We start from the raw sequence: 14,044 nt of genomic DNA on the forward strand, positions 1-14,044 counted from the left end.
CTGGGGGAGAGAGAGAGAGAGAGAGAGAGAGAGAGAGAGAGAGAGAGAGAGAGAGAGAGAGAGATGGCTTCTATTCACATGTTCCCAAGGTTGAAACAGGAAGCAGGGACCCTGGTTCTTATGTCCCAGGACTGAATACAGTGAATAGGATGTACTCTCCCTAAATTCATGCCCATCTCCATTTCTCCTCCACCCTCTGTGCCTCCCTCCCTCTTTCTTCCTCTCTTCCTCTCCCCCTTCCTCCCTCCTCCCCTTCCAGGTCACTTTCCCCCAATGTATTTCCTTTTCTGTTAAATGAGGGGCTAAGACTCAATGACCTCCATGATCCCATTCAGGTCTGACATCCAATGGCCTACGTTTCTCCCCACCTCCCATGGGAACAATTGTTTCCTCCCTTTTCACAACACTGGACCCCTTGGAGGGAAGTGTGATTGGTATAGGATGGTGGCGCTCTCACTCCATCCCCTTCCTGTCTGTCAGGGATTCTAGAGAAGGAAAACCTGACTGATAACATTGTAGTCCTCCCATTGTAGTCTCCCCCCCCCCCCATATCCATGGGTAGAGAGGTAAATCTTGGAGAATTCCACACCTCCAGGAAAAGTTGTTAGCCTGAAAGAAATCAGACTAAGAGACTAACTGACATCAGGAAGCAGGATTGATCTAACGGTATTATTCCCCGGGTCTCCTTACTATCCCCTATTCTGGTTCTCCATCTGTGGACTCTTCCCCACCCCAACCTTTGCACTACCAGCCCCAGGCTCTACCACATGGTTTCCATCTGTCACCCACAGCAACGGCTACATTCCTCCTGACCCACATGCCCCCCTTCCCCTATCCTCCCCTGCCCCTCAGAGGGAAACACTCCAAACTTGCAGACTCGAGGTCTCCAAGAATCTCCCTGTTTCTCTGTCTCTTCTCCGCTCAGGACTGTCTCTCTCCCCCCATGTCTCTGGCTTGGTCCCCATAGAGGTTATGTTAGAGGGGACCCATCAGCAAATTCTGACAGCCTAGCATCCCAGGCAAGAGGGGAGGGGGGCACAACTCTTTTGGCTCTGCAGCCAAATTCTCGACCCTGGCCTGAGACAATGGCCCCACTGTTCCCCCACCCCCTGGGCACCCCTAAATGCACTGGATACAAGGAGCCTTTCTTCCCCCAGTTCCGATCTTAGCCCTGGGCTCTTTGCCACCACCAGAGGCTTCCCCCATGCCCCTCCCCCTGAGACACTCCTAGCAAAGAGCTACCATCTCTCCTCCTTCAACCTCAGGGTGGAGCAGTTTCACTAAGGCTTGATTGCACCAGGAAAGACCCAAGTTAGACAGGACAGAACTGCCTGATGTATTTATGGACACCTTTTGCTCAGGCTTACTTCCATTCCTCATCTCATTCCTGTCTCCCTAAATCCTGCCCATCCTTCAGGCCCAGGTGAAGTCCCCGATCTCTTCCCCCAATCTTTCCCTGATTGCTCCAGTCACACTGAGTTCCCTCACATATGAATTCCTAAAGCACTTATATTTTATGCCACCATTTTGTGTATTTGATGATGCACTCAACTATCTTTCTACCAATCCATTTTCATTCATTTTCATTCCTCCCCAGCTGAACTGTAAGCCCCATAAGGGCAGGGACTGGAACAGTGCCTGGAACGTTACTGAGCACAAATAAGGTACTCAAATAGCTAGCTATCTGAATGATGGGATGAAGTGTATTCATTTATTTATAATAATGAATAAGCTTATCATTTATTTATTTATGGTTTGGATGGAGAAGACAAGAGTGACCCTTGTTTTATCTCTGCCCAAGATGAAGTAGAAAGAAGTTGGTGTGCTGAGAGGTTGAGAAATAGAAAAGATGACCTTGGGCCACAAAGAGCTGGGCTAAGGGATCTAAATGATCATGGCAGCCCCTCCCTTTCCAGACAGGGTATACTGGGAGTCCACCCTCCCTCCCTCCCCAGAAGCAGACAGGATCTCCCAACACAGCCCTTGCTTAACCTTCTACATAAAGGGCTCAAGATTCTGAACCTTTTGAGTGCCATTGGAGACTAGAAATCAGATTTTTCCTTTAAAGCTTCATATAGACATCTTCCTGTTCAGAAAAAAATATAGAATTATCTCAAGCTTATCCTAGAGTCAGGGAAATTCTGGCACTGATAATGGAAGGAATGAATAATGCAAAAGCATTTTTTATTTGACTCTGAAAAGCATTCATTCATTCATTCAACAAGTGTCTGTTAACCAATTAGACACAGGGGACACAATGACAAAAATGAAACAGTGCCTGCCTTCTAGATACTTACATTCTATTGGGGATAAATAACATGTACACAGTTGCTGTTTTTTTTTTCTTTTTTGCTTATCTTCTCAACATGTGGGGGAGGAGCAGGAAGAAGTGAAAGAATTTAAAATTCAACATTTTTTAAAATTAATGTTAATTTTTTAAAAATGCCATTGGGGAATATATAATGAAATAAATAAAAAATAAAATAAAAAGTAACATACACACAGAACTTTAAAAACAAAGCAGCCACAAAGAAATTTCAAGGGAAGGGCACCATCAGCCAAGGGGCTCAGAGGGAAGTGGTGCTTGACTTTTGTGCACAGGACTTTGAAAAATGTTAGCCAGTCTACAAGGCAGAGGTGAGGAGGGAATACATCATAGGCACAGGAGACAGCAAAAGCCCAGAGTCCGGAGATTCTAGTATGAGAGATCCAGAACTGGGAGGAATCTGAGGCCATCTAGTTCAACCAGCTTGTTTTACAAACTGAGGCCCAGGAAATTTAAACTACATTAAGAAATTATAGAAGATGGAAGCAAGAGAGGAAGAGTATCAGAGCATGACATAGTTCTCTCAAAAGAGTGTTGGCAATGCTAAAGCTCAGAATGAATTGAGCTGTCAAGGACAACCAAAAGGGGTTTCTTAGTTCTCCTGGGAGACAAGGGAGGATCAAAGAAGCAATAGGGCCATTGGTTGGGGGTAGAGAGGATGATGATAACTGACGGCAGAAAGAAGGCAGAGTTGCTTAATTTTTATTTTCTTTCTGATTTCTCTGCAAAGGATGATGGTTTTTATACTTAATGAATTTCTTACTTAATGATTTTTATAAGTGACAGAACAAAAATGACTAAGAGTTAATAGTCAAGAAAAGTAAGGAGATATGAGAGCAGATAGTTGCCCATGATGAATTCAAGTCTCTTGGCCTATATGAGAGATCTTGTGTCCTGAAAAAAAATGGCAGATGTGATGGCAGAGCCAGTCAGTGATAGCTGAAAGATGGGAATGGTACCACAAGGTTGGAGAAGGGCAAATGTCACATTTTTTTTTTTAAGGCTCTAAACTGTAGACCAATGAGCTTGACTTTGTCCCAGGGGGATTTCTAGAAAGGGTCATGAAAGCAATGGTCTGTGAACAGATCTAGAAAGGGAAGCAGCTATTACAAAGAGCCTCCCTGGCATCAATAAGGATAGGTCAAGGCTAGACTAATACTGTTTCCTTTTTGTAGGATTTCTAAACAAGTAGACGAGGGGAATGCTGTGGCTATCGATTACCTAGATTTTAGCATAGCTTTTGGCAAATTATCTCCTACAATTCTTGTAAAGTTGGGGAGGTATCATAGTCAGATTCAGAACTGGTTGAATCATAAGACTCAAGGAGTTCAGTGGTTCAATGTCAATGTGGCAGAAGGTCTGCAGCAGAGTACTCAAAAGATTTGTGCTTCGCCTTATGACATTTAACATTTTTATCAATGACTTCAATAAAAGCACAGATAGTATGCTTATCAAATTTGTAGATAACATGACTCTTGGAAGATTTGCCCATACAATAGGACATGATTAAGATCCCAGAGAATCTTAACAGGATAGAGTCCTTGGTTAAATGGATGAAATTCAATTGGGAAAAATGTAAAATTGGATACAAAAGAATCAACTTTACGTGTCTGGGGTGGGGGTGGAGGAAAGCACTGTTAGACTGCCTTTGTTCTAAAAATGATCCGAGGTTTTCAGTGGACTACAAGATTCATGAATCAGCAGCAGGATGTGCAGAAAAAAAAAGGTTAATGGGATCCTTGGCTGTAGTAAGGATCTTAGTTTTGAAGAATAGTGAGATAATAGTCCCACTGTTCTCTGCTCTTGTCAGACCTTATCTGGAGTACTGTATTTAGTTCTGGGCATTGCAGTTTAGAAGGACTCTGATAAAGTGGAAAGGGCCTGTAGAAGGGCAACCAAGATGATGAAGGTCTCGAGTCTGTGACCAGAGGACTTGTTGAAGGAACTGATCATGTTCACCCTGGAAAAAAAAGACTTGAGACATGATAGCCATCTTCAAGTATCTGAAAGGATGTCATGTGGAAGAGTAATTAGACTTGTATCATTCAGTCCAGAGGGGACACAACCAGGAGCCATGGGTAGAAATTGCAAAGAAGAGAATTTAGGTTCATCAAGAGAAAAAAAAAAGTCCTAGCAATCTGACCTATCCAAAAGTAGAATGGGCTGCCTCAAGAAATGGTAGGATTGAGGTGACTAGGTGGCACAGTAAATAGAGCACCGGCCCTGGAGTCAGGAGGACCTGAGTTCAAATTCGGCCTCAGACACTTAACACTAGCTGTGTGACCTTGGGCAAGTCACTTAACCCCAATAGCCCAGCTTTTCCCGCTCCAAAAAGAAAAAAAAAAGAGGTGGTAAGATTCTCCTCCCCCTTTAAGGTCTTCAAGCAAAGACTGGACAACCATTTTACAAATAAGGTTATAGTATGGATTCCTTTAGTGCATGAATTGAACTAAATGGCTCTCAAATTCTATAAATGACTTGACCAAGGTCACACAGGCAGTTAGTATCAGAAATGAAATTTTTGATCCAGATCCTCTTACTTTAGAGGCAGTGATCTTTCCAAAATCGAGCAGGCCAGTTTGGCTGAAATGTAGAATACAGGAAGGAATTTGCTCAGAGTCTGGAAAGGCAGGCAGAAGCCAGATTGCAAAGGGCTTTAAAAGTCAAACAGAAGACTTTGTACTTTATCCCAAAGGCATTTTAGGATTTGGAGTGGGGGCGGGGAGGGGAGGGAAGAGGTGGTCTGAGATGAGATTTCCTTTCTCTTTATCTGACTGGTGTTGAAATGAATTTGTATTTCTCAAGTATACAAAGGTGAGTTCCACAAGGGTGGGTCCCCAAGCACCTAAGGGTGCTAGACATCTAATTTCACTTAGACATCTCAATTTCACCAAGTCCCAAAGAAAAACACGTTCTCTTCCCCTTATATATCCCCTCTTGTACACATCTCTGTTTTGAGGGCACTACCAACTTTCCATAGTGATCCATATTCACAATCTCAATCTTCCAATCACTCGACCTCCAGATCCAATCAGTGTCCAAGTCTTGCACTGAAAGTCTCATATCTCAGTCTTCTCTCCTCTCTTTCAGGGACACCACCCTAATTCAGGCACTCAACATCACCTCTAACCTAAACTATTGCAACAGTCTTTTAACTGAACTCCCAGATTCCATTCTCTCTCTCCTCTTCATTCCATTTTCCGCACAACTGCCAAAATGATCTTCGTAAAGCATAAGTCTTACCACACCACACCCACCTTCCCCCATAACCCTCAGTCGCTTCCTATTGCCTCAAGGACAGAAAACAAACTCTTCAACTCAGTCATTGAAAGTCCTTCACCATCTGGAACCAACCTTTCCTTTGCAGACTCTAAGCTCCAGCCCAAGCTGTCTACTTACTTAAGGGCAGGAATTGATTATTATTTTCTCTTTGTCCCCCTCAGGGCTCAACACAAAGCCTTACACAGAGCAGACACTTCATATATGCTTCCTAAATTGGACTGGATTAGATGAATGAATGATCCACAAAGCAGATAACTGAAAGTAAGTTGGTATTTCCTTTGATCTCTCTTCCCAAGACTAAGGCTAGCCACTTCCTAAGGATGAAGCCACAGAAAGTTCTGATAGGCTGTGAATTACTCCCACCAACCCATCTTGTTTTCTCTCTGATTTCCCAAACCTCTCTTCCCTCTACTTAAGGGTTCTTAACCTTTTGTGTGTCATAAACTCCTAAGAATGATGTTTTTAAATGCATAAAATAAAATACATAGTATTACAAAGGAAGCCGGTTATATCAAAGTGCAGTTCTTAAGATAAGTATTTTTTAAAATGTTCACAGATTCCAGGTTAAGAATATCTGCTCTGCCCCCTTCCTGAGTCTTGGGCCTCAAGGCTGTTTGCTCTGGCAAAGAACACAAAGGGTTAATCATGCCCACATTTCATCCCACTGCCCCTGATCAGGACCTGTCCTAAGATCCAGTTCTAAGGCTGACTGGGCCTTGGATCCCTGCAAGTGGAGGGGGGAGGGGATGCCTACCGGGTACTGGCTGGCACGGCCATGCTGACAAGCTGGCACCATCTCACACAATGTAAAGGGGCCCTTGATCTAAAGGCGGGTTGTGTGCCTGGGGGAGGAGGGGAGCAAGGGGGTTAGGAGGAAGGCAGAGTCAGCTCCCTCAGGCCCTATTCATGTTTCTTGAGTGGAGAGAGTCAAGTCAGTTGGCTAGATAATTCAAAATCACACAAAATCCAAAATCCTTTCAGTCAATGGTTTTACCTCCTCTTTCTACCTCCTTCAACTCTGCAAGCTGTATTAGACTATCTCCCTTCTCTTTGCCCCAGCTCCCATTCACAAGCCCAAAGTGAATAGGGTCTGTGGGGTCAGAAAAGGAGTAAGAGGCGTAATGTACAATACCAAAAATCTCCTGGAATACTGAACACTATTCTATCTGCCCAAACTCAAGGGTGAAGACCTACTTTAGTCATCCTTGACCTGAAGGGAAAGAGTACCGGATATGGAGTCAGAGAAACCTAGGTTCAAATTCTACCTCTACTCCATTCCTACTTGTGTGACTGGGCGAGTAGTTTTCTCTCTTTGGGTCTTGGCCTTCTCATGTGTCAAATGAAGAGGTTACCTAGATGAACTCTAGGTTTCTGTCCAGCTCTAAATCCTGCAATCTTGTGAGCCCTTGACAAAATCCTAGAATTGAAGATGGTCATCAGATATACAGCAGATGTAACTTAGACAAGGGACCAAAGGAAGGCAAAAGTGTTGTTCTTACATTCCCTGGTAGAACATAGAATATAGGTCCCTTAAGAACAATGGGTGTATAATTTTCCTCTTTATATCCCCAAGTACCTAGCATAATACTTGGCACATAGTAGGTGCTTAATAATTAGTAGGTATTGACTGCATCTTTTTTTGTTTTTGCTTTTTGGAATGGGGAAAGCTGGGCAATTGGGGTTAAGTGACTTGCCCAAGGTCACACAGCTAGCAAGTGTTAAGTGTTTGAGGTTAGATTTGAACTCAGGTCCTCCTGACTCCAGTGCTGGTGCTCTATTCACTATGCTACCTAGCCGCCTGCTTGACTGAGTCTTAAAAACAAATTATCTCCATAAAATTACTTTTGTTCTAAATCACATAGATTCTAGTGTGTAATGAAAGGCTAGACTTGGGACCTCAGGCAAATTGCTTCTTCACTTCTGTGGGACTCAGTTTTCTCATTTGTGAAACATGTAATGGGGCAGCTAGGTGTCAAAGTGAATATATTGAACCCCTGCCCTGGAGTCAGGAAGACCTGAGTTCAAATCTAGCCTCAGACACGTGACCCACTTACTATCTGTGTGACCTTGGACAAGTCACTTAACCCCAAATGCCTTGCCTCCCCTCCAAAATGCGTAGGTCAAATTAGATGGCTTAGGAGGGGTGTGCTAGTAAATGTTTAACAACTGGCTCTCTGGGGGGAGGGAATGTATGCACTACACAATTTTCAGTTTATTCTGCATTATTATTTTCTCCATTACTTTCTTAGGTATAGAAATCAACAAAACAACAAATCAAGCCCTGATGTGCAGTTTGTCAGTTTCTGAGGCATAAATGAGCACAGTGAAAATTTAACAATCTGCTTTCATGAATGGAGTTCAAGCTGGCTCCAGCACACTCCTACTTTCAGGTCCCTCCCAGCTCTAAATGTATGATACTATCATTCAAAGACTAATAGAATTTAGACCTAGAAGGGGCTTTGGACATCATCTAGTTGTTCAAATTCTTCACTTTACAGCTGAGAAAACTGAGGACCAAGGAGGTGTAGCAACCATTTCTTCACACTGGTTTTCTTCTTTCCTCTTTCTTCCTTCCTTTCCCCCTACTGAGAGATCAGCTTAATCATCACTCTGCCTTAGGGCAGGGCTCTGATTAACCCCTACCCTTAGACATTCCAGAATGGGAGATTCGGCTGCTTCCTGATTCCCCATCTCACAATTCTCTATATCAATCAATCAACAAACAGTTAAGTACCTGCCATGTGGGCCAGGTGCTGTTCAAGGCACTGGGTATACAAGTTACAAAAACTTCTTGATAACAATAGCTCTTACCTTTTAGTTTTACAGTCTACAAAGCAGAAGAGGTAGACAGTGAAAATATTATCATCCCCTAATTTACCAATAAGGAAATTTTAAGCTCAGAAAAATTGAATGATTCACCCAGGTTTATAAGACTAGTAAGCGTCAGGGCTAGGATTTGAACTCAGGTCTCTGGGCTAAAGGTCTAGGACTTTTCCTATTACACCATTTTGCCTTATCCCTTCCAGACATCTAACCTCAGTCTCTTACCCTAAAAACAGAAATTTCTTCCTGTCATGTCATGCATGACAAGAAGCCTTCCAAAGTATTCAACTGGAACATGAAACTATCCATCCCCCTAAAACTAGATCTCTCTCTCTCTCTCTCTCTCTCTCTCTCTCTCTCTCTCTCACTCTCTCTCTCTCTCTCTCTCTCTCTCTCTCTCTCTCTCTCTCTCTCTCTCTCTCTCTCTCTCTCTCTCTCTCTCTCTGTCACTGGCTGTCCCTAGTTGTCTCTGTCTCTTTCTGTATGTGTGTCTCTCACACACAATACATACAAAATACACAAAACAACACAATTCAACAATATACACACATCCCTAAGAGGTCCCAAGCAGCAGAAGTTTACTTTTGGTAAACTGAGAATGTTCACTTGCTCCTTGAGGGCATGGGAGGAATAGAAATGCAGGCTGCCCATCCAGATGCACAAGATGCTGGGAAGAGACCTAGATCTGGGGCTACAGTTGGGGGGGGGTAGGGGTGGAGATGGAGAACAAAACCCTCCAAACCTAGTTGAGTAAAGATCAGTAACTGATCTCCTCACCACCCATGCCAATCCCCATCACAGTTCCATGCCCAGCAGTATTGCTGTCAATTTCCCAACACTACTCCCCTATCCCCCCTGCCTCGTTCCTGCCCAAGAAGGTACCAGAGTGAGCCAACAACTCTGCCAAAATATCTCTAAGGTCAGGGAAGAGGAAGTCCCTAGCAAATAGTGGAAAGAGGATTGATCCCAACTAGCCTTTTTACCCACTTTACCCCTGCCTGGACTAGAGACACTAGGAAGATTGGGGTTTGAGAGTCTTTAGACCAGATTTGGGGTGAAAGGGATTGTCCCATAAAAGTGAAACAAATCACATGCAAAAACACACATCAGATCAACAGCCCCAGCACTTTTGATAATGGGGCTGTAGCTTTGCCTGAGGGGGACAATCACACAAGCTCACACCCCAACCACCCCCAATTTTGAAGACGTAGGAAAGGGGTATATCCAAAGGACTCATGTTTAATGACCCACCCCACCCCCCCAGTTCATCCTGAATTTCAAGTTCATAATTAGGAAACACACTTGGGCTTAGATGTGGGGGGGAGAGTGAAGAGAGGGGGCAGGCCAGCATAGTCATGGAGAGATGAGAATCTCATCTACCAGACCTGGGAAGACATACACAGACCCGCAGGCACGGGATTCTCAAAGCACCAAATCTCAACCATAAAATAAAAAGGTTAGGGTGTCGGGGAGGAGTGTTCCCTAACAATTTAACCCTAAAGATAGAAGAAGAGGATCCAATAAAGACCCCAAAGCTGAATCATTCTTGGTATGGTGTTTTCCATACCCAGTAGCCACTCTTAATAATAATGATAGCTCTGACATTTATATAACACTTTAAAGTTTGCAAAATACTTTACCTAGGTTATCTCTTCTGAACCTCACAACAATCCTGGGAGGGGGGGTGCTATTATTATCCCCATTTTACAGATGAGAAAACAGGTTGAGAGCAGTGGCTTGCTGAGGGCTACCCAGATAGTACAGTGGAGTATAGCAGTTTCCCACCAATAAATGCCCCCTCGTTTCTAATGTCCTTTCCAGTCAACAAAATAACAACAAAACCGTCTCAGGAACAAAGGTGAGGTTTTTGATCAGAGTGCACCTAGCTGGAGATGACCAGCGTTCCTTTATTGACAGAAAGGTAATCCCCTAGTTCAGTCCTCTGTCATGCAGGCAGGATGGTCAGGATGGTGCCTTTGGGTCGTGGGCTTCTGGGTGCACGGCCCCTCCCCATCCTCAGCAGCTGGGTAGATGAAAGAACCCAAACAAGGGAGGGAGAGCAGCACAGCTCTGACTAATCCCCCTGGCACCTCCAGGCCAGACCCACCCACCCAGACAAGCAGCCCAAGAGCAAAGGGTGGGGGCAGGGGACTCCCCTAGAGAGCGAGGAGACATATGAGGCTGTAAGTTATGGAGGGAGGGAAGCTGACCAGTCTGCCCTAGCCCTGGGGAGGAAGTAGCCCCAATTCTTAAGCCCTAAAGCCTGGCATCCTAAAGCCTGCCCTGCCTGCCCTGGAGAGGACATCCAGATCTGAAAGGAGCCCCCTCCCCCACTCTCTCCCTCTCCAGCTGTGTCTGGGCCTCACCAACGGAAAAAGAAAACTCGGGCAGAGGAAACAGGAGTGAGAGTCGCCCTGCCTGGCTGGCAGGCAAATGGAGGGACAAAGGGATCAGGCCTCCCCCTTCCACTCCTGCAGCTTGCTCACCATTTACCTGGGCAAGTATTTTTACTGTCCACTCTCTCTGCCATCCCTCGGTGCCCACTCCTGTCCTGGCACTATACCTATCCTTAAGCAGACCTAGTAGCTTCAGGGCTTGTTTCCACCCACATCCTGACCCAGGATCCAGAGCCCCTACTTGCCAGTCAATTCCATCCCAGGAAGGGGGTCCCCCCCATGCCCAGCTCTCACTTGGGTGAACTCTGTGTGAGGTGGCAGTATCATTCCTGGGTAGCATCACTCGTCTTGCCCATGCCCTGTATCCCTTGGCTTCCCGTCCATATTCCTTGCCATTCCTCTCACCTGGGGGTGCCGGGGTTCCGGACGGGGAGGAATCCCGACCAGGCAGAAGGTGACTCCATTCATCGGGCAGCTGCGGCGACTCTGGGGCCCGATCAAGGCTGGGGAGGGGCAGGGAGAGGGAAGGGGGAGGGGAGAGGAGGAGCCTGGAGGGGAGTGGGAGTAGCTTGGGCGGGGAGTGGGAGGAACCTGGGCGGGATAGGAAGGGGCCCCAGGAAGAGGAGGTGGAGATCTTGATAGGCAAACCCACCAAGCAAAGTGAAGAACGGACAGAGACCCCAGTGAGAGGAGACTGACAGAGGAGCTAGAAACTGATAGAGAGAAACAAGAAGAAAACTCACCCTACTTTCCTACCCGGATAGAAATGGAGTTCAGAGCCTGCCCAGCTCATCGGAACCCGCAGAATGACAGAACACACAAAATCCTGGGGCTGAGAAAAGGGATGGGTAGGATAGAGACCAGGGAATGGAGCTTAGAGAGCTAGCGAGAGAGGGAGAGAGGGCAACAGGAACAGAGAGGGAGGGACAGAGACAAGAGAGGGAAAGACTGTAGGGAAGGAGGGACAGAGGGAGAGAGAAAGGAAGAAGGGAGAGAAAGAGGGAGGGACAGAGAAGTAGGGGAGAGGGAGGGAAAGAGAATAAGGAGAAATAGAAAGGGAAGAAGGGGCAGAGCGGGAGGGAATAAGAGTGGAGAGAAAGAGAGGGAGAGAAAGAAGAAAAAAGAGGAGAAAGAGGGGGAAAGGGGAATGGAGGAGAGAGAGGAGGGGGGAAGGGAAGGGAGGAGAGGAGAAAAGAGAGGAGAGGAGAGGAGAAGAGAGGAGAGGAGAGGAGAGGAGAGGAGAAGGAGAAACAAAATTTGCTTCCCCCAGAATGGCCCAGATAGAGAGCTTGGTAAGGTCAGGGAAAGAGGTCAAGGGCACCTTACCCAGAACTGGCTTGGAGAGACAAAGAAAAATACAGAGAAACAGACAGAGACTGTGGTGTGGGAAATAGCAAAAGAGAAAGATGAGAGACATACACAAGACAGGATAGATAGGTGGACAGAGCATTTCTTAAATACTTACTACATGGAGTAGTAAATACTTGATAGATGGAGATGAACAGAGACACAAGGACATAAAGCCAAACCTGAAAGGCAGACTCGTGTACAAGAGAGAGGCAGAGAGAGAGGTAGTCAGAATCCTCACTGGCGTACTATTATCTTTTGGTGGTGATACACTATGGGCAAGAATGCAGGATTCCTCATAGATCATCAGTTCCCCAGGAAAGCATTGTAGACCAGGCTCCCTAATTCTACTCCCCCTGGGGTTATGTGTGTTTGGGAGTCAGGGTAATGTAATTAAACAGGAGAAAAGAGGGAGTAGAGAGAGATATAAAGCTGCCCCCTTAATTACTTCCTACCCCCATAATTCTTTTATCTCCCACTATCCCCACTTGGTTATGGCCTCCAGAGAAAAAGACCTTAGTCTAGAAGTGCAGAATGAGAGAATACTGGACAGACACATACTCACAGACACAGACCTGTGAGTCACTGGGCTCCTACATAAGGCACCCAGAGTGTTTTCCCATCTAACACTGAACCAGTCACAAAGATTTGCCTGGAAAGGCATCCCAAGGGCGTGTCCAGAAATCCACCTCCCTCTATCCACCACCTAGAATTCCTCATCCCTCTACCCTTAGTCCAGCCTGGAAATGCTCTTATTTCTGGCAGGGGAGGGGGGAGAAGGAGGAAACCCCACATTCTTTGGGTTACACCTGAGCTTTCAGGTTGGTAAGTCCTTTCTGCAATCTAACCTCTAGCTTTTCTGCTACATGAAACTGTGTTCATTTCATTTCCCTCCACTCCTTTGCAGATTTAATAACTTTCCTGTGCTTCCAGATGATTAAAGGAAAGGATTCAGGGTCCACACAAAGGAATATGGTCTAGAGATGGGGCAGAGAAACTTCATTGGTCACTATTTATTTTACCCTTCCCCAGTGAGACAGGGAAGAACAGGCCCCTTCTCTATGATTTGGTTGTATCTAGTGTTTCCCAACCTTCCATTCTTTGGACCAAAGCAGGATTTGGGTCTCCAGAGCTGGAAAAAAGGTTGGGGGCAAGGGTAGTGCTAACACTAGGGAGCCCAGGGAGAAAGTCATTTCTTATCTGTGGCTCCTTAGTCTGGTGGAAAAATGTCTTTTTATTCTAATTTCTGCCTTATCCTGTTCCCCCCTCCTGACCTCAAATATACCCCTTAACCTCATCTCAAAGCCCCTGGGTGCTGAATGGGAGGTTATCTCTTCTACCAAATGCCTATGTGGAAATGGCTCCATCTGGTAGAAGGAAAATGCCTTCCTGAACCCTGAAACAACCCCCACCCCCACACTGAGCTTCCAGCCTCAAGAACATAGAGGGCTGACTCAGAGCATCTTAGCCCATGAATTTCCCTAACACAGGAAATCATTCTTGCTGTCTAACTTCAATCCTTCAGGCTGTAATGGTAGTCCACTTTTTCTTGCCAGTTCTTTATATTATCCTGTTACTTCCTCAGGACTCTACTCAACTTCTTTCCTCCTTGCTACTGAATGGGTCCCAAGTGTTCTGTCTCTCCAGTGTATCCTCTCCTTCCTGCACAAACAGGTTGCTTTGGGGGGAGGGAGGAGTGAAATTCCCTAATCTGAGACAGATTAAGAATCTGGGCACTGACATCAGGCATGATGACCTGAGTCAAAGGGAGGGAAGAAGGGTGGTGACTGGTGGGGTGCCCCCGTTCACTTTTTCCAGCCTGTGGTGCCCTCAGTTCCTGAAAGAGGCAAGAGGAAATGATCTCACACTC

General features: G+C 45.6%; 1 protein-coding gene and 1 long non-coding RNA gene across 5 annotated transcripts in view; one reads left to right on the forward strand and one right to left on the reverse strand.

Moving 5' to 3' along the window:
- The window catches only part of ARHGAP23 (Rho GTPase activating protein 23), a 131,174-nt gene that overhangs the window by 106,584 nt on the left and 10,546 nt on the right, over nt 1-14,044 (reverse strand). For 2 of the 3 annotated variants that reach the window (XM_069064277.1, XM_069064276.1), the window contains exon 1: nt 11,233-11,337. The exons of the other annotated variant lie outside the window; for it this stretch is intronic. In XM_069064277.1, the coding sequence (XP_068920378.1) occupies nt 11,233-11,295 (63 nt within the window). In that variant the 5' untranslated portion in view covers nt 11,296-11,337. Of the gene's footprint in view, nt 1-11,232; nt 11,338-14,044 lie in introns of those variants that run through there. 3 annotated transcript variants of the gene reach the window in all.
- LOC138143106 (uncharacterized) overlaps nt 1-14,044 on the forward strand; it is a 67,400-nt gene that overhangs the window by 29,981 nt on the left and 23,375 nt on the right. The window contains exons 4-5 of one of the 2 annotated variants that reach the window (XR_011163609.1): nt 1,598-1,664; nt 5,770-5,869. This is a non-coding gene — a long non-coding RNA (uncharacterized lncRNA). The remainder of the gene's footprint in view (nt 1-1,597; nt 1,665-5,769; nt 5,870-14,044) is intronic. The other variant, XR_011163608.1, reaches the window with a different exon arrangement.

Source organism: Petaurus breviceps, unplaced genomic scaffold, assembly GCF_028583685.1.
Source record: "Petaurus breviceps papuanus isolate PSGF00001 unplaced genomic scaffold, PetGlider_PUasm1.0 90630, whole genome shotgun sequence".
Lineage (NCBI taxonomy): Eukaryota > Metazoa > Chordata > Mammalia > Diprotodontia > Petauridae > Petaurus > Petaurus breviceps.